Below are 18,989 nucleotides of genomic sequence, written 5' to 3'. Positions count from 1 at the left end.
GTTAGAGAAAAAGATGTCTGAGTTTAGCACTAGAGGGCAAAGAGTAGAGGCATCTTGCTATATGCAAATGGTGGGGAAGCCACAGCTGTTCGTCACAGGGCCTCACCCTTTGCACAGACAGAGAAGAATGGCTCCTGTGACTTCAGATCAAACTGTGAGGGGGACTTAACTAAACAGTCACTTTCACTGTCTGTCACTAACAGAACTTCTGACGTGTCAATCTCAAGGTCCTGGGTGTCTTGATTATGGCTTCTGATTCTTCTTACCCTATATCTTTAACTATATTCTCTCAGAAATCTGACCAATTCACCTTCCGTGTTTTATGAAGGGGATTTCAAAGGCCTTTTTTTTTTTTTTAATGCAGGGTTTCTTGACGTTAGCTTCGTTGTCACGTGTGGCCAAATATTTCTGCGCTGTGGCGGCTGTTCTGTGCATTGTAGGATATTTAGCAGCATCCCTGGTCTCCACCCCGTAAATGCCAGTAGCACTCCCTGCCCCTGGTCCCAACAATGAAACATGTCTTTAGACATTGATAAATGTCCCCTCAGGAGCAAAACTGTACTTAGTTGAGAACCCCTGGTTTAAAATGACCTAATGATAGATAAAAGTAAACGAACCTTCTGTCGTGGAGCATTGAAAACAGGTGTGTCAGTGGTACACAGTTATATAGAGAAACACACAGCGCATCTTTGTGTAGATTAAGCATCTATGGACAGCTAACCAGTTACCGAACCAAGTCACCCAAAGCTGTCAGTGAGGAGCGCCTCGTGCAGGTGCTCCAACACGAAACATGCGGACACAAGGTCATGGAGAAAGTGGTCTTTCTCTAAAGCGGCCCACCAGGCAGGACTGACTACCTCACCATCTCTAACTGCCACCCCCCCCCCGCCCCGCCACTGCCCTTTGTTTATTCCCTGACCATCATCCAAAACGCATGGCATTCACCCAACATGGAACAGCTGATTGGTAGATAAGAGGTCTATAGAGATGGACGTTTCCAAAAGTACTGTTTATTTAATGCAGCATGACTTAAAATGGGCCTGTAACCTGACAAGTGTACTGAATGAGGAATGTTCACTTTACCAGTTCTAACCAGCCACGTCCTCACATGAACTTTCTGAGACCCAGCTGAGAAGCCTGGGAAAGTGTCAATACCCACAAACCTTCCGCATTTCCTCCACGTCCCTCTTCTCCCCAGCCCCACCTCCACCACCTTGAGGCCTCTTCTAACACCCACGGAATGCTCCAAACATATTATAAAGTCATGGCCATTGGCGGAACCCACAGCTGCCCCAGCTGACCAGCTATCCCTGCTCATGTCAACCAACACTGGAAGGAAAGATTCTGTTCTATTTTTAAATATATTGAGCAAAGTAGCAGCTTGATATGTCTTTGTCAAGGATGGCTGTCACCCAAACTCACTGTTACTCTATTTTTAATCAATGATATCGGCATTGAAGTCAAATAAATTTGGGGTTCAACCCCTGGGTCTCTATTTGTCAACTGTGGCATTGGGGGAAGCCACTTCACCTCTGGGAGACCCGGTGTCTGCGTGTGTGAAATGGGAATAGTGGCATCAGCACCCGAACGATAGGCTGTTTTGAGGGGTGAGGGACGTGACACGCACAGGGTCCAGAATGTCAGCCACGCCGTTAGCACTATTGCTGCGTTTCACACGACTCTGTGTCATCCACTCATTGCTCAGCCGGCACTTGTAGGTGCTGGTGGCTGCGAACACGCAGTAAATATTGTAAAACTGGCTGTCTTAATGACTCATTAAACATTTATCCAGTGTCTTTTATGTGCTGGATGCTGGAAAAACTCAATAAATATTGTAAAATTGGCTTTCTTAATGACTCGAGATTTCAACCAAATAACACAGAAGTATAAGAAATGTCTCGGTTGGTGGGTAAAAAAATACATTTAAAGTGCTCTGTATGGAGTCTGGCAAATAGTAGGTAGAAGCTGGTAGATGACAATGGTGGAGCTGGTGGTAGGGATACCTAAAAGTGGTTGGTTTGGCAACTTTTATTCAGTTCACTTGCCAGAGTCCTCAATGTCTGTCCCTACAAGAAACCATTTATTTTTGAGTAACTGAGTACTGATTACATGAGAAAGAACTTTCTTTCCTCAAAGTAACACTAAAGGGTAAGCTTCTAATAAGGCATAAGAGTATAGAACCTGGGAGGTAATTTTCACAACTGAAAGGTAAATAAATTTTGACTAATTTATAAGTAAATATTAGAAGTGTTGGGTTTGAAGTTCCAAGATATATAGAAATCAGAGGTATAGATTAAAAAATATAATAATAAATTGCTCACCCACTTTGCAAAACAAATCAAGGTAGACAGACATCTAACCACTTGGTTAATAAGAAATGCCTTCTTGTATGTTAATTTATATCAGGCACCATTTTCTGTAGGAATTAGGGATAAACAGGTTTAGACATTTGCTCTTCTTTGTCACTAATTCTTTCACAATCCCTTAGTATTTCAACATAGTTTAATGCACTCTGTTGCGAGTCCTTAGCCCCTTCTTTCTAAAAAAAAGAAAAAAAATCGTGTGTTTTCCAAACCCTGTTTTTCACAAAATATGAAGTGCCAAGTGCCTATTTGTGATACAAAGTCTTCTGAGGAAACCAAAGTAAGAAGCCACGATGCTTTCAGGCCCATAATCATGTAGTCTGGCCCCAGCCAAGTTCAATGAGGAATTTGTTTTCACCAAGGGGTGTCCTTACCTCAAATATGTTTGAAGGCTCATTGTTGTACTGATTGGATATTATTTCTGATTGGTCACTGCACCACTTGAGTCCACCCAGAAAGCTGTCTGTATCCAAGTCGTTCACGTCTAGTTCAGAAAGGTCAAGTTCAGGAAGATCTGGGCAAAGAGGCTGGTCTTCACCAACCAGAGCAGCACACTGCAGGAGGCAGGAGGGAAAAAAAAAAAAAACAACTTTCATTAACTTCAGGAATTTATTAAACTGCAACAGCATGTGATACGAATTAAGCCTGGTTAATTCAACGACACCACCAAAGCAGGTTTCCAGGGTTTCAGTCACTAGAAAAAACATCCTAAATTCTTTCACGCACTTTGCTCCCGAAGGATACTTTGCCTGATTCAAAATTCTACCTATGAATCCATGCTTCCATGAAGTTGTCTTTGATTCTTCCTGTTAGAATCAACTAGATTTGTCTGTGCCTCTTTTTTTTTTAGGATATTATTTATTTATTTCTAGAGAGAGGGGAAGGAAAGGAGAAAGAGAGGGAGAGAAACATAAATGTGTGGTCACCTCTTGCGCACCCCTCACTGGGGACCTGGCCCACAACCCAGGTATGTGCCCTGCCTGGGAATCGAACTGGCAACACTTTGGTTTGCAGGCTGGCACTCAATCCACTGAGCCACACCAGCCAGGCATGTTTGTGCCTCTTTGATAGTCAGCACTTAGCAAGTTTCAAATTGTTTTCTGGTTAACTATATGACAAATTTCACCCTACCCTTAGAGTATAATCCCATTGAGGGAGGGATACAAATTTGATTTTACCTTGGAATTGACATCACACATAACAGACACAAAATAAACAACTGCTAAATGAAAAATAGAACATAAGAACTCTCCTAGGAAAACTTTCTCCATGTACGCTCCTTTTAACCATCATAATCCATATAATTCATTTAGCAACTAATGATGCAAAGTCCTCTAACTTGTTCATGGTTCTCTTGAATTGTGATTTAAATCTTTTAGTCTCACTTGACTTTTCATGAACTTATGAACTGCATCTCAAATAGGTCAAAATCAAGCGCCTTGTGATGAAAGACAAAATCATCTTTTTTTCTAAATTTTTATATCTTTCATTCTGTCTAGCATGCAAATCGTGTGTGTATGTGTGTGTGTATGTGAGACTGGGATCATCAGACCTCTGGAAAGAAAAATCACGGTAGCACATTTTTATCATTTATGAATTCCTAAACTAGAAGTGAATTGAAAGGGACTTTTCTTTGGCATTTTAAAAATGATTTTGATATATGGATAGGTTTGTAATATGCTGTGCTGTGGCAGGGCTGCTTATCACCAAGGCTATCCTAGACTGGCATTGTCTTTCACCTCCTTGCCTGGAATAGGTGGTCTTTTAACTGTCCCATACTGTGGCTTTTGGAGGAAAGTGGACACCCTTACCAAAGAAGTGGTCTTCTAATCTCGAACTGGCTATCTGGCTGCTGATTCCTCACTGCATCCTGTGAAGAACGCCAGAGAAACTTCCTACGGCAGGGATCTCGTGATGCCAGAGACATGGGACTTTATCCACCCACACGCCAAAGTGTCTACATCAGCAGGCGCCCACTCTGAAGTGGAACCCTCATGGCCCTGCCTTCAGGGGTCAGGAGAGATGCTGTGGAATTGTTCACATCCAGGCAGCAGTTGAGCATAAAGCTGAAGATCCTGCTTGACATTTAGATTTTGAAGAAAACAACTTTTATGCAGATATTGTTCTCAAGCACCCCTGTCATCCCTGGCAGGTGACATTACACGGGTCATACACAGCAGCATGATCTGAGTCCCATGCTGGGACGTGGCTACTGGGTGATGTAGTCAATAGTGAGGAAGGGGAGTTTGGAGGGGCCTGAACATGCTGCATTCTTCCCCAAAACCACAAGGCCCCAGTGAGATCCCAAAGCGCAGGCACAGAGGCCATGCAAAGAAAGGGCCAACTTCCCCATCAAAACTTTCCTTATCACTTTATTGGTCTTTCCTTTCTTATTATCTGAGTTAGGCCAAAGTCACAGATGAGTATCCTTGACTAGGCTCATAAGCAAGCAGAGGCTGGGCTGAAGAGCTTTCATACTGGCGCCATGTCCGTGGTTTGTTTTGGGTGTAACACTTCCCAGTCTGCAAACTTGCCCACACTGCGCATCCTCCAAGCACAGACACACCGTGTTAACTCTTCCACAACGCGACCAGGTGGGAGACAAGGGGATAACTTTTGCAGTGGTGCAAAAACCACTTGGATTTCATTGAGGGAGAGTCCTTATAAAAAATAAACACAGAAACAACAAAAACAGCAATAAAAATATCAAAGTTAGGAAACGTCAGATCTCCATATCTGGCTTAGGTTCCTGCTGTGTACAGCGTAACTGAGAAACCTGCTTTGAAATGCTGAACGTCCCAGCAACTAACTACTGGGCGACTTCTTGCTGCCTCTCTCTCTCTGACTGCCCTCTCTAGGCAAGGCTCGTTCAAAACCCTTTCACCTTTCATATGTATTGAGTAACTTTTGAAAACCATCAAAAAGATCTGATGGACTGTTTTTTGTAGTTTACTGCGCTGTTATTCACCTGTGTCTTCCCTTCCCCTTCCTCTCTCTCCCTTTCTCATTCTCACTTTTAAGTTATGGTTGAAAAATGAGCATGGGCTCTTGCCAATGTTGACATGCTGATAAAATCAGGGCTTCTGCACGCGGCATTCTCCTGATCATCTAAGACGCATTAGTGCTAGCAAGTGTTCCTATTATTCACTTATATTTGGCCTTTGGATGATGCCAGACTCACCAGTCCAAGCCCTGTGGCTGTCCTCGTCTGCCGTGCTGACAGTCACCACTTCCCCATACATCTGTAACAGGTGTGCTTTCTCACAGTTACAGACCCACGGTCTCCTGGCTCTGTGCTACTCTGCCAGCTATGGCACTACCGTCGCCTTAATTTTATAATAAGATTTCAGAGGATAAAGTGGTTACTAAACACAAAAGGCTAATTATTGTACGTTATTTCACCCCAACAGACTTTTCTCTTAGTGAAGGAGCAGACAATAAATTAGCTTAACTGCACTGATGATAATGAATCATTATAATTAAGTATAATTCTCCATTAACCTTTTGGAGGTTTTTGTGCCATTAATGGTAAATTTTAAAGAGAGAGAAGAAAGAGTGGACTTGGCCACATTAATTATATTAATGAAAAAAAAAAGAATCATACTTCTTTAAAAAAAATTAGTCAAGACAGGGAAGGGGCTAGGGCGGGGGGGCAGTTAAGAATGACAGTCTTAGTGGAGTGTGTGTCCTGTCTCCTCTTTAACAATCTTAGTAACCGTATTGTACGCCGCCTTCATTAAACTGAAACACCGGGGACTGAGTAGCTGGAGTGATACAGGCCTTTATTAACCCACGCGCTGTCCTGTCATTATGTGCAAAAGGGCATAATACGTTTTAGGATGACAGCAAACATTAATGATTCAAAAAATGAAAGCTGCCTACGCTACCTGCTGCTCGTAATATTTTAGACTGGCGGAGGTGATTCCCAGAGCTGCCGCCGCCGAGGCGAGGCTTCCAGCAGCTTGCTGTCCACCGCGCAACAGAAGAGCAGCGGGCCAGCCTCAGCCAACCGACAACTCAATCCCCAGCTGGACAATTAGCCTGAGACCTCACCTCCTTAGGACAAAAATAAAAGGGCCACTGTCCCAAATGGTTCTGACGCTTACTTAAAATGACTCCAGGAATTCCCATGATTAAAGTAAATCTGCTGTATTTCCATATGATCTAGTTTCTCAACCAACTCCTAGCAGCATCAGGAATAATACTTGAGGGGAAAATGGAACTACATCTGCTGAGACCCACAGTGCCAGCCAGACAATCAGCCACAGGACATGCCAGCTACCCGAAGAAAATTGGGACTTTGAAGCCACTTATAACCCTGACTCAAAATAGCTACAGGACATATGAATTATCCATTTTGATCCCACCTTCCCAAGAAATCACAACGCAAGAACCATGGCAATCCACGAACACGATCTGCCGAGGCAAGGAGGGCACACCGAGCCCCATTTGCAAACCCAGCAAAGAGTTAAGAATCCAGGGCATGCCTGGCTAGATAGGAAAAATGCACTTGCAGGCGGCCTGGGCCAAATTATTTTCACTTTAGATGTGTATCGCTGCACCACATGGACATCTTATTTAATCAAATCACGTGTGACACTCGACCCTCCCCCTTACCCTACGTGCCCCCAGCCACCCAGAGGAAGCACTCGCAGTCCTCTGCCTGGTTCATTGTTAGCAGCTCCGATCCTCCATGCACTCCAATCGGGTTCCATCTCACCAGAGTCCAGAGAAAGTTTCACTTGTTTCCCAACTTGCCCGAACTTTCCGAGAACACTGCACTGTGCGGAATGCAAACACGCCAGGCCCTCGTCCCCCCGCTTGTCACTCTAGACTCCAGAGATTACGCGGAAACGGCTTGCTTTCTTTCCCCTGGTATGAATTGTAGCCAGCAGAGACTGTGGAATTGATGTATTGCCGTCTATTTTTACACAAGCAGCGAGCAGCTCCACACACAGTCCTGCATAAACTCTATTCTCTCTCCGGCTTCAGGCAGCTCTCCGTGGTACAGCGAGATTTAACCATTGGCTTCCCTGTCGCCGACGCGACTGGAAAACCTGGCACCTTACTTTTTTTTTTTTCTTTTTCTATTTGCTGGCCAAGTCTTTCAACCACATGGAGGAGTTTTAAAGGAATCAGCTTCATTGTTTTGTGAGAAAAAGCAATCTAAAAGAGCCCAGCAGGATTATTTAGGATTTTTGAGTTCTCTGGCTGATGAACACAGAGACACGGGGGAAAAAAAAATCTAGACTAGAGTCGAAACTGACTCTATTTGAGAACATCCATTTTAATATTTTTATCTTCATCTTATTATAAATAGAAATGGCATTTTTCCAACCAGGCCACTAAATACCACTGGAAAGACTTCAGCTTCTGATTCATATCAATATCTTAGGGCATAAATATTGTATATGAGTAGAAACAGAGCCAAAGGCACATGGAAAGAGTTTCCAACTGCAACAGATACCGGTGACAGCAGCTAAGCTTTGATTTGCTCGTGGCATCTCAGAGCCACCTTAAAATAGCAAACTTATTGGAGTTAAGATAAGATTAAGATTCCTTTCCAAAAGCTCCTGCCCGGGCTACTTTTCTACCTCCTCTCCTCGCCCAAGCCCTTCCCCCCTGACAGGAATAATTGCATCGCGAGGAAAGCTCCAGTCCTGGCTGCAATGCCGAGCCCAGCCCCAGCTCACCTCGATGTCACTCCATACAGAGTCCTGGTTGCACATGTCCCACGCCATCCAGCTCCTGAATGACGCCAGTCAAGCTTTTTCAACTCCAATCCACAGTGACACTGAGCACACACTCATGCAGGCAACCAGCCCCTTACTGAGAGTGAACTGAAGGCACCTGTCTTACTACAGTCCCCAGTCACATGACAAAGCTATTAAAAAGTAGGCTGGGCTGTCACTCACCCAGCCTCCCTTCTCCTGTGCAGCTTGCTGCTCAAACTCGTGACGTCACTCAAAGGCAGCCCTCTGCCTCAGTGAAGCAACGCTTTAAAAAAAAAAAAAAAAAACGGAAAGAAGAAAGAAAGAAAAAAAAGGAAACACTTGGACTTTGGGAGGCTCTGAGCATCATGCTGCGATTAAAGCCAGCTTTGAATGCCACAGACTCTAAACGGAGCCCTGGCCACATAATAACTAAAATCCCCTGCAATCTTTTTTTAATTTATTTTCCTTCCAAAACAAGCAAGTGGCAAAGCTCCCTGTTTCGAGATAGAGTAACTATATTCTTAGCTAAAATGTGTACTCCCTAAGGACTAGAATTCTAAGACCTCCAAGTGGACTCTAGCTCCGTTTGGGACTAAAGCGAGGGCTCATCACATGATGCATTTTTTATGAGACATTTTCTAACTGGAGAAGTGTCTGAAAGCAAAGAATGGGGCATGCTTTTTTTTTTTTTTTTTGGTTTGTTTAATCAACAAAACAGCCTGTATTTGTTAAGATACAAACAAACTCCTCCACCCAGAAACTGGCTCTCCCAGTGCTAGGAGGGAATACCAGCTCCTAAAGTGTCACTGCAGTTTTGCTTTGCTCCATGTAAGGAGTACAGGCGACAAAATACCACCCTTTCGGGCCCCTTCTAAGTATTTCCACTTCTGTCCTAGGCGCCCAGAAAACAAGAGTTAGTAATGCAGCCCCTACTGCTGTGTCCAGATCAGCCCAGTTTCCGGGCTGCTTTTTCTTTCATACGTGTAGCCTTTCCTCTTGAACTGCCTAAGGGTGCCTTTTTGAACAAACACTGGCTTCCAACCCCAGTGCCCTGGGTTGTGCAGTTTGTGTTCGAGATCAAGAATGTCCGTGGAGTGAGGGGAAAATACTGACACGCTATTAGCAGAAATATTCATTTCTTGAGCTTTTTAATTTTTTTTTCAGCTTCTACCCTGAGACAACAAGGGCTAATGCAGGTGCAACTGTTTCACGATGATACTACATTTTGAATACACAACAAACTCAAGGTACCAGACACCACTGAGAAACGCTTTTCATGACACTACAGTGGTCTGATTTAACACTCCCAAATTCCAGGGAAAGGTACAGCTATTTGTGAACGTAGAAGTTTTTATAAAATCTTAAACCCAATATCCTTTTAAAATCAGCTCAATTATTTTACTTGATAATAACTTATCTGAAAAAATTCCCCAGGTGTCTAAAAATTGTTAAAGCACTATCGACTCAAATTCCTATTCTTTTAAGGTTAATTTAATGTGTCCTCTATTGTTCATCTCCTTGTGAATTAGAAAAAAAATGATAATTTGCTCTAATACATATTTGAAATAGAAAGTTGCTTAAATATTAAAGTGGAAGAAAGAAAAACCAAAAGAATCCCCCCCAAAACTTTTTCTTCCAGACCACACATGTTATAAGAGATCTGTGTACTCCGGTATCTGCAACAAGTTGCTAGTAAATTCCTGAATAATGTGATGAAATTGACAGTGTGTCATTATTGGACATAAAAAGATGGCCTAAAGCTCTGACATTTGAAGTTAGCTGAATACCTTTTACTGGCACATTTTCCTTCTCACAAAAAGTGGGAAATTGCTGTAGTTTTAATTTTCTAAATCAAGAAAGCACAGGAAAATACAACCTCGGGAAGGCTTTCATGCCTGCAGTTAGTGGCATTACTCTGCACTCCCCACAAAGAAACACTCATTTTCTTCAAAATTATATTCTGAATGAATGTAAAACTACAGTAAATTATTAAAATTCAGGGAAAAGGTCACTTGCTCTACCCTCAACACAGTCAACTGTGAAGTCATATTGGTCACTTGACCTAGAAGAGCTGATGTTTATTAATTATTATCAAGAGGTCCCTGTGTTGTGATATTCTCGGGTAGTTTTCATTGTGTTCATCGAATGCTAGGCTTCCATTACATGAAGGTTTGTTTTTTTAATCCTGTTCACACTTTAGAGAAGTTCTCTGCACTGGAGCAATTTGTATTATTGTTTTTGATATTTTAATCTGCTCATAGTTTGTTGTTGGGATTTTCTTATTTGTATTTTTACCACCTAACTCCACTTTTTTATTAACTAAATCAGCACATCCAATGAAACCAGAGGTGTTTTTATATTTTTTTCCCTTCACCATCACAAAGAGGGTCAGTAGGAGTGAAAACATTGATGTGCCTTATAAACTACATACTGTATTTTTCCCTCAATTTTCTCCTACTGCACAAACCAAAGTATAAATAGATTCTTGGGACAAATTCGAGAATCCTCCCCTATTTTTTAAAGTCTAAAAATTACAACTCTAAGGACAGAGATATGGTAAAGGTCTTATAATTTGCTTAATTAGCTCTTCAGATTAAAATTTCTCTTCTGTCCAGTTTTTTTTTCCCCCCTTTCCTCGGGAGAACATAAATTGTTAGTTGCTCCCCAACCTTGGTCTTTTCTGGCTTCCCAGGCAGCCTCTGTATTTCATTGTGTTTCTGCCTTGACTGTTCTCTTCCTTCTTCCCTGCAGCCCTCCTTTCATCCCTTCGTCAAGTCTGCCTCCAAGATTTCCAAACATTTAGTTTCAATCAACAAAGATCTATTGAAGCCTTACTGTGTCCACAGCAACGTATTGCAAGGACAGCCAAGAAGGCATATGACATGAGCACAAGGGAGCTCACAATTTTAGGGGGAATGACAGCCCTTACAAATGGAGCATAGTTTGATATGAAAACAAAAAATGATCTTTCACTCAATGTCCAGATTCCTCTTCTTAAAACGCACCCTTTTTTAGGTACAAGGTCCTTTCACTAACCACAATTCACACTCACATCGACCCCATTTTGTCTCAACAATAGAAAGAGCTGTTTATTAACATCTGTTGAGTGCCCATAATGCTCCATAACTATAAAGAACCTAGAATTCATCCTGGTGGAATTTCTTCCTTCAGTGGTTCAGTTAACTTTTCCCAAGGCTCTTACACTGGTAACCACAGGAGAATCTATCCTTAGAGTTAATGACAAAGGGGAAAATAAACCTTGAAGAGAGTAATTTAATTTTATAACAAAAATATCTGACCAAGTGTATAACATTTGTATTTTCTTCTCCACTCCTGCCCAAAATAATAGGTTTGCCTACGCTCTATATTTCAGACAACTGCCCACTTCTAAAACATAAACACAATCCAACTCAAATAACTAGGATTCAAATACATAAGTAGACAATAGCAAAGACAACTGGTTTTGATGTCATTATTGGGCACAGGTGAGAAAACAGAAGAGCTATTAGTATGGATATCTTTGTCCATGTTTAATAAGATTTCAATAAATGATAAGAATGAGTTTAAGATAAAACTTTTCAAGGAAGAGAAGCAAAGAAGAAACATATACAGCAGAGCTTCTATGAGCTAGACATCAAAATTAGTCCCCAAAATACCACATCTCAATTTAGTTCTCGAAACTCTCCAATCAAGATTATCCGTGTACCCATTTTACAAATGAGAAAATTAAGAGGAACAATGTTGATAGCAGCTCAAAAGAGCATACAGATTCCTAAAAGCCCTTCTGGGAAGAACTAAAGTTTCAAACATAAAAATAATATTCATTCCCAATCCAAAGCACAGCAAAGACCCTGAAGCAACTTTATGTAACTGGAAACCAACATTCCGGGGAATACCCCCTGTCTCGAGCATTCTCCCAGAAAGGAAAGGGGTCTTCCCAGAATTGCTAGTATTTCTAAAGTTAACATTACTAACAGGCATTCAATTGCTTGCTTTCAATACCAAGAGGAGTTAACTGATACCAAAGACCCACATCATTCTCCGAGCACAGGGCCTGCGTCTCTGGGACACGTTTGAGCTGAGACTACACAAGGTGCAAAAGTTCGTGACAAGGTAGGACGTTACCGAAAACCTCTAGACTAGGCGCATTCTAAAATCAAATCTTACTTTACACAAAAGCACCTTTGGGGGAGCAAAAATAGAGCCTTGGACAGCGTTCATGCCTCCCAGCATCCATCTACCTATTTATCTTTCATAAACTAGAGGCGATAGACAACCTCAGTAACAATCTCTCATCTCCAATCGAACCTCCTGCAGACCAGCTCTATGCCAATGAGTCTGCCTGTGTTTTAATGTGAATCTCAAAATCTGCTTTTGGCATTTTTCACATTAAAACAAAAATAATGTGAAAATTAATCCGAGTTGTACTCAATTGGACTAATCTAAACATAAAGCAAGCAGTCTGCTTACCAGGCCCACAGATAAGAGATTTTAAACAAGCGTGGTTAAAATCTGATTTTGTCTGATGTTTAACTCCTGCATTTGTGCTTCTACAGACATTTTCATTTACCTTAATTATTTCAGGTTATTTCATCTATAATGCAGTGAGTTATTGATTGTTTAGACAAGAAACATTCAATAGGATTATTTAGCAATGTTTCTTTACAAAAACTGAAAATAAAGCACATCACATTTTATTAATTTTGGTACTATTTAAAAATTTAAAGTGCCACTGAACCTCTAAAGCACAGTTCATTTACGAAGAAAGATACTTTATCCTCCAACTGAACTTAGTGAGGTCCACCCAGGAAAAAACTGAGGTACACAAGTATTAAATTTAAAATAGTATCTGTTAGTCAAATAGTTCCCCCTGGTACTTATTTCTAGAGCTTAGGTCTTAATGAGTTTCAGTTATCTCAATTTTAGGGGGAAAAATTATATTTTTCAACTAGTCTCAAAATGGAAGACTTAAATAAGTAAAGTTTTTTTTTGTTTTGTTTGTTTGTTTGTTTCAATTTTTGTTTTCTAATCCCACCAAACAAGCCTTGGAAAGGTTTTGGTCATTTTGCTTTTCTTTCTGTTGTAGATTTTTCCAGTGCTTTGATATTTGAATTTCACTCTAGCAGGGCCGAAATATATCCTAAAGACATAATGTGGAAAGAAAATAAACTCACATTTTAAGAAGCAATTAGCTTAAGGTTTAGGCTAAATCTTGTGATGACATATAAAATCTTACTTTGTGTTTGCTAGCCCAAATGGACATGGGATTTTGAAGAAAAACCCTTTACCCAGAAGACCACTTTTAAGGCTACCTCGACACTTACAGCTCAACCAAAAATAAATGTTAAATGCTGCTGCCGCAATTATAAATGGGTGTACATTTTTCTAGAAGACAAGCAGATAATATGTATGAAACATGTCTAAAATGGGCATGCCTGTGAACCCAGAAAGTCTAATTCTAAAAATTTGCCTTCAAGAAATAACAAAGGGCTATGTGCAGAGATTTGGGGCGTGAGCGTTGCCTGTGTTACATTATGTACATTACTGAAAACCAGGGAGCAGTGCAGATGTCCACTCCTAGTGACCTTGTCAGGTAAATTATAGAGCAGTGTATTTATTCATACACATACACACATTGAGTATGTCCAATGATATTATGAAATCTGCTGTAAAACTATATAGTAGCATAATGGGAAAATCTTCAAAATATATTAACATTTCAAGTAGTTTGAAAAAAGTATAATAACAAATTTACATATAAAAATATACACTCAGGAAGAAGAGGAAAGAGGATAAGGAGACTAACAGGGTGTTAATAGTGGCTGATGACATTATAAGTGATATTTAATTTTCTTTGTGTGTGTTTATGTGCCCTTCTGTAATTCTTAAATTTCCTGTGATAAACTTATACACCTCATGTATTTAACAGGAAGCCATTTCTCTCTATCGCAGTGAGTCCATCAGCTACTCCACTCAGGACGCAAGGCTCCTGAGCAACCCTGGAAGAAGTGCCTACCCGGCACTTAGAACCCCTCTGAGCCCTGACTTATGGGGAGAGGAGAGGTATCAAACTCTCTGAGCTTGCCTCTGAGATGGGCCTATGCCACTGACCCCCACAGGCCACTACCATCTAAACTTGGGTTCTCAACTTGAAATTTTATCAATTAAGTTAAATAAACTTTCCACTCAAAAATGTAAGCATCCTTGGTAGAGTTAGGGGGCATTTCAGTTATTTACACAAAAGCATCTATCTGTTAGTTGGATTTTTTTCCTTCCCTTCTGGAATCTAATAAAGTTCACAAGCACATGCCAAAGGGGGTAGAAAATAGTACGAGCTTTATGAATGTCATGGTTAAACATTTAAGAAAATTTCCCAAGAAGGGATTTTATCGACTGGGGAAAAGGAAGGGCAGCCCGGAAAGGCTTAGGGAAGAGCTGTGGGAGATGTAGGTCCTGCCGGAGACGACTGAAATTCACTGGATAAGGAAAATGCAGTCCAAGTTTCAAGCCAGTGACTTGCGAGTGAACTTCTGGAACACAGTCTGTTCCTAAATGTGGAGCAACCTATATATATGCTGTCACATTGCAGCCCAGTTCTCAGGCAGAACGCTCATTCTGGGCCCTCCAAATATCACATGAAAGGTGACCCACCCTCTCTCCTGTGGAAAGCTGGCTACAGCCACAGGAAGACGAGCTTTACTATTAGCCTCTTTGAGTTCCTGTTCCAGCAGTTTCATGGGTGTTTCCTGCAAATCACTCTTCCTATGCTTGGGTGATCATTATTTTGACCATTAAGACTTTTTGTGAGAAGACGGGTAATGAGGCTGGAACCGAGGCCAAGCTCACGGGATATAAAGTGTTTACAGAGGCTCAACCTTATCTGATAAGTAGAATAATTTTGTGGATCTTGATTCAGCACAAAATGGAAGAAAAAGAATAGTAGGAAGGGTATGTGTCCTCATTCAGGTGTGTCACTGGCCCACAATTCCACTCTGGGCGATTCACTTAATGATTCTGAGGCTGTTTCCTTATCTGTCAAAGGAGATGGCCAGATTCAACTATATCTAAGATTTCTGACAACTTTCAAACGCAGCGCTGTGTCAGCCCTGACAGAGACAGGCCACTTGGGAAGACCTTTTGGGGAAGGCTGAATCCAAAGGTTTCATTATACAAAAGGCACTGGAAATCAGGGAGGAGGTTCGAGAAAGGTAATGGGTGCTCAGCACTGCCAAAAGGACCGACCTTTATCGGTTTCCATGAAATACGCATACTTACCTGCCTCACCATACCAGAACAAGATCACAAGAGAACTCGCAAAATATGATACTTTCAATGACGCAGGCTAGTGTGAGAAGACCAACTTCTACAGACCTGGGTTTCTTACGAATCCCAAGTAGCTGCCCTAGAGAAACAGTAAGCTTTCATCTTGTTTATCACTCATGTGAGTAAGTGGTACAGGTCATGTGTAGGACTAATCCCTTCTTGCACAATAAGGGTAAAAAGCACCCAACTAATATGGGAGTGACTATTTACTTATGCCTGCATGTGGATGAAATTTAGCACACTAACATGTGATTTGGTTTTACAACAGGTAAGGAATATTACCCAGAGAGAGAAGATTTAGGAAAAAAGGGTGGATCCTAAATTCAGGGTTCTGTAAATAGGAATAAGGTCTATAGCATCTAGGGAAATAAGAGCTTAAACAGTTTTGCCTCCTACCACATCTGCCCCCCTTAAATAAAAAGCTCATTATATTTGGTAAAATGAGACATTACCTCTTTTTGAATTTGAGAGGAATCATCTAAGTTATTACAATAGGACGTGGAGGGAGGAAAGAAGGTCATATGCCTAAAATACATTATCAAGGCATTAACAGCAACTGCATTAAACCAAGGTCGTATCATGGAATAGGTAGTTGACATATCACTAGGAGTTCCAGGGTCTTCCTACTCAGCTCTTTTCCTTGTACATACAACCCTATCTAGCAGGAGGTGGATCTGTGCTTCAGAGCTATCTAACACCACCCAGCTTCGAGACTTTCCTTTAGGGCTGAATGAAGAGCCACAAGCACCTACTTTTCCTAACAATTTGGAGAGGGAGGCCCGATGTAAGCAAAGGAACACCAAGGAAATTATAGACTTCCATAAGGACAAGGCCTTGATACCCCACCAGCTACCCTCCTCCAATGCTGGATGCTCCAGCAGTAGCCACTACCATGATATATTTAAGCTCACTTTTTCCTGCAACCAGGGAAACAAAAAACTAACATAATAAAAACTTGATTTCTATGCCTATGAAATAATCTCCAAAGGACAGTTTATAAGAGTTTCTCTTTTAAACAGGCCCCAAGTTGTGTTACTCTTTGAAGATCCCAAGTCCTACATTGGCCCAAGCAGACAATCAGAAAGGATTCTTTTCTTACTACTTTTTAAAACAAAAATCTCCGTCAACTCCTGAGGTGTAACTTTCTACCGTCTATCTTAGTAGATCTGTTTCCACGTAGGACACCTAAAAATAGGCCACACCTCACCTTCTGCGCAGCCATACAAAGCTGCTAAGCGGGGCTCCAACTCAGCTCTCTCTTGTGGGTATTTTCAGAAGATGCCCTCTTTGTCTTTTCTATGACGTTATCCTATATTGAATATTGCATAAAAACACAGCCCAAGAGTGGTTTGCTAGGATGTATCTTGCATTGTAACCACTAAGTTACCATATTTGAGATTTGTTATTTTGTTTTAAACTGAATCAAAATGAAACTATGGCTAATAATGCTCTGGCAGGGAAATCAATTTAAATAATTAATGTTCAATAAACCTATTAATTCCGCTTATAATATTATGGTTGTGGAGAGTTTATACTTTAAAATCACAGTCAAATACATCAATGAAAATGAATAAACATCTACTATACATCAACATGTAGATAAATCCCACAAATAATGTGAAGCAAAGGAAGTCAGACACACCAACAAAAGTCCACACCTTATTATTCTATTCTTTATATAAACAAGTACAGAAACAGGTATACCTAATGTATGCACCTGGAAGTCAGGACGGAGGTTGGCTCTGGTGGTGGTTGAGAGCTGGGGGCATGGTAGGGGAAAGGGGTCTCAGAAAGTTAGTTTTGGTTTATTTCTTGCTTTTTGGTGCTTGTTACATGGGTTATGATCAGTTAGTGAAAATTCATAGAGCTAAGCCCTTATAATAGATGCACTTTTCAGTATTCATATTATACTTAAATCAAAATTCCAAAGTACATAGAAAAGAGAAAGGAGTTTTCCTTATATTATAAAATTTTAAAGTCTGCTACCTTGCTGTTAAAAAATTCTTAATGTTCAGCTTATCTTCTTAAAGAAACCATGAAACCACAGGGACAAAGAGTGGTGGAGCAGGAATCAAAGGGCCCACAGTCCAGGTTGGTTGGCTTGACCTTGGACGTGGCCACTTCAGTGTTCTAGATCTATTTTCTCTTCTGTCAAAGATGGGATAGGCTTAGGAGTTCTCCAAATGTACTTATATGAATGAAAGGAAGGAAACTTCCCACTCTAAAACTTTAGTACTTTGCCCTTTGTTGAAAATTCACTATCAATGGGTATAATTGACTTGGTTTGGAAATGTAGTCCCCTTCCATGACATGTGGCCTTTGGGGTCAGTCACTGCACAGCTGCCACTGAGACCCATCTGTGTGATCCAAAGCAAGTCACCTAAGCCATCCGGACCTCAAATCCTTCTCTATGAAAATGGCAATGTAAATACCTACTTTCCCTGATTGACATTAGGGTTAAATGAGATATACCTGAGCCCAGTATTGGCATATATTAAGCACTCAATAACGATACATGCTATTCACATGCAAATACTTAAAACTCAATTTAACTCCCAGCAACAGTAGAGTAAATGCATAAGTCTGCTCTCTGCCTGGCTTCCTCATGTCAGAAGAACACAAAGTATGTAATAAATAATTTGATTTTTCTGAAATAAGGCAAAGGAAATAAATGTTGTGAAATTAAAATAAAAATATAAATAAATAAAAAGTAAAAACAGATGTAGGCACAGTGAGGAGCCAACTTCCTTCTGAAGTCCTGCATTAAGCTGACGCTGAGGGGCGCACACAGGGTCCTCACCTGAGCTGCCGGCTGCTGAGTGTCTGGGTTTCTCACATGTCCGGAGGAAAGGTAAACCCACCCTGTGCTAGTCCCGACCTGGCTCTCCCTCCAAAGTGACCAGAAGCACCAAGTGCAGAACACAGTTTTGGGTTCCACGGTGCTGGCCACAGAAGTTATCTGAGCCAAAAGCCTTTCAATTGTTTCCCTGTTAAGAAACAGGACATCCACATGGTGCATGAGAACGGACGAGAGATCATGAGTTTGCAAATGCAAGAAGAACCACCAAGTGTCAGATCGTGCTTTAAAACGAGATGTTTATGGGGGAAGAGTGAAAAACAAAGCCACAGGCGCAAAGCAGTCAGTATGAAGCCGGTTTTGCCACCAGTGGCCTAGCAACTAAATTGCCTTAGTATCCATGCTCTTCTCCCAGATTTGTGATTAATCATACCATCACATTTTAAACCGATAAAATGGCATAAAGGATATGTTACAGTTTGTCTTAGCTATTTAAGGAATTTTTTTGCAAGTGATTTTCCTGTGTAATGAAACGCTGACAAGTTGGTTGGCATGTAAGTCGAAAACTGTGCTGTCCAATAGGGCAGCTGCTGCCCACCTGTGACTGCTGAGCACTTGAAACTCGTCTAGTCAAGACTGGCGTGTGCTATAAATGGAAAACGTACACGGGCCTTCAAAGCCTTGGCGTGAAAAACCACATTAAAATATCGCAGGAGTAATTCGTATTCATTACATGTTGGTATACTATTTGGGACACACTGGGAAAAATAAATATATTGTTAAAATTAAATT

General features: G+C 41.1%; 1 protein-coding gene across 4 annotated transcripts in view; it reads right to left on the bottom strand.

Annotated features, from left to right (window-relative positions):
- PPARGC1A (PPARG coactivator 1 alpha) overlaps positions 1-18,989 on the bottom strand; it is a 622,917-nt gene that overhangs the window by 87,954 nt on the left and 515,974 nt on the right. For 3 of the 4 annotated variants that reach the window (XM_045182634.2, XM_045182632.2, XM_053922148.2), the window contains exon 3: positions 2,738-2,917. In XM_045182634.2, coding sequence (XP_045038569.1) covers positions 2,738-2,917 — 180 coding nt within the window. Of the gene's footprint in view, positions 1-2,737; positions 2,918-8,056; positions 8,231-18,989 lie in introns of those variants that run through there. The other variant, XM_024573947.3, reaches the window with a different exon arrangement.

This window comes from Desmodus rotundus, chromosome 4 (assembly GCF_022682495.2).
Source record: "Desmodus rotundus isolate HL8 chromosome 4, HLdesRot8A.1, whole genome shotgun sequence".
NCBI lineage: Eukaryota > Metazoa > Chordata > Mammalia > Chiroptera > Phyllostomidae > Desmodus > Desmodus rotundus.
This window is presented reverse-complemented; position numbering and strand designations above follow the sequence as displayed.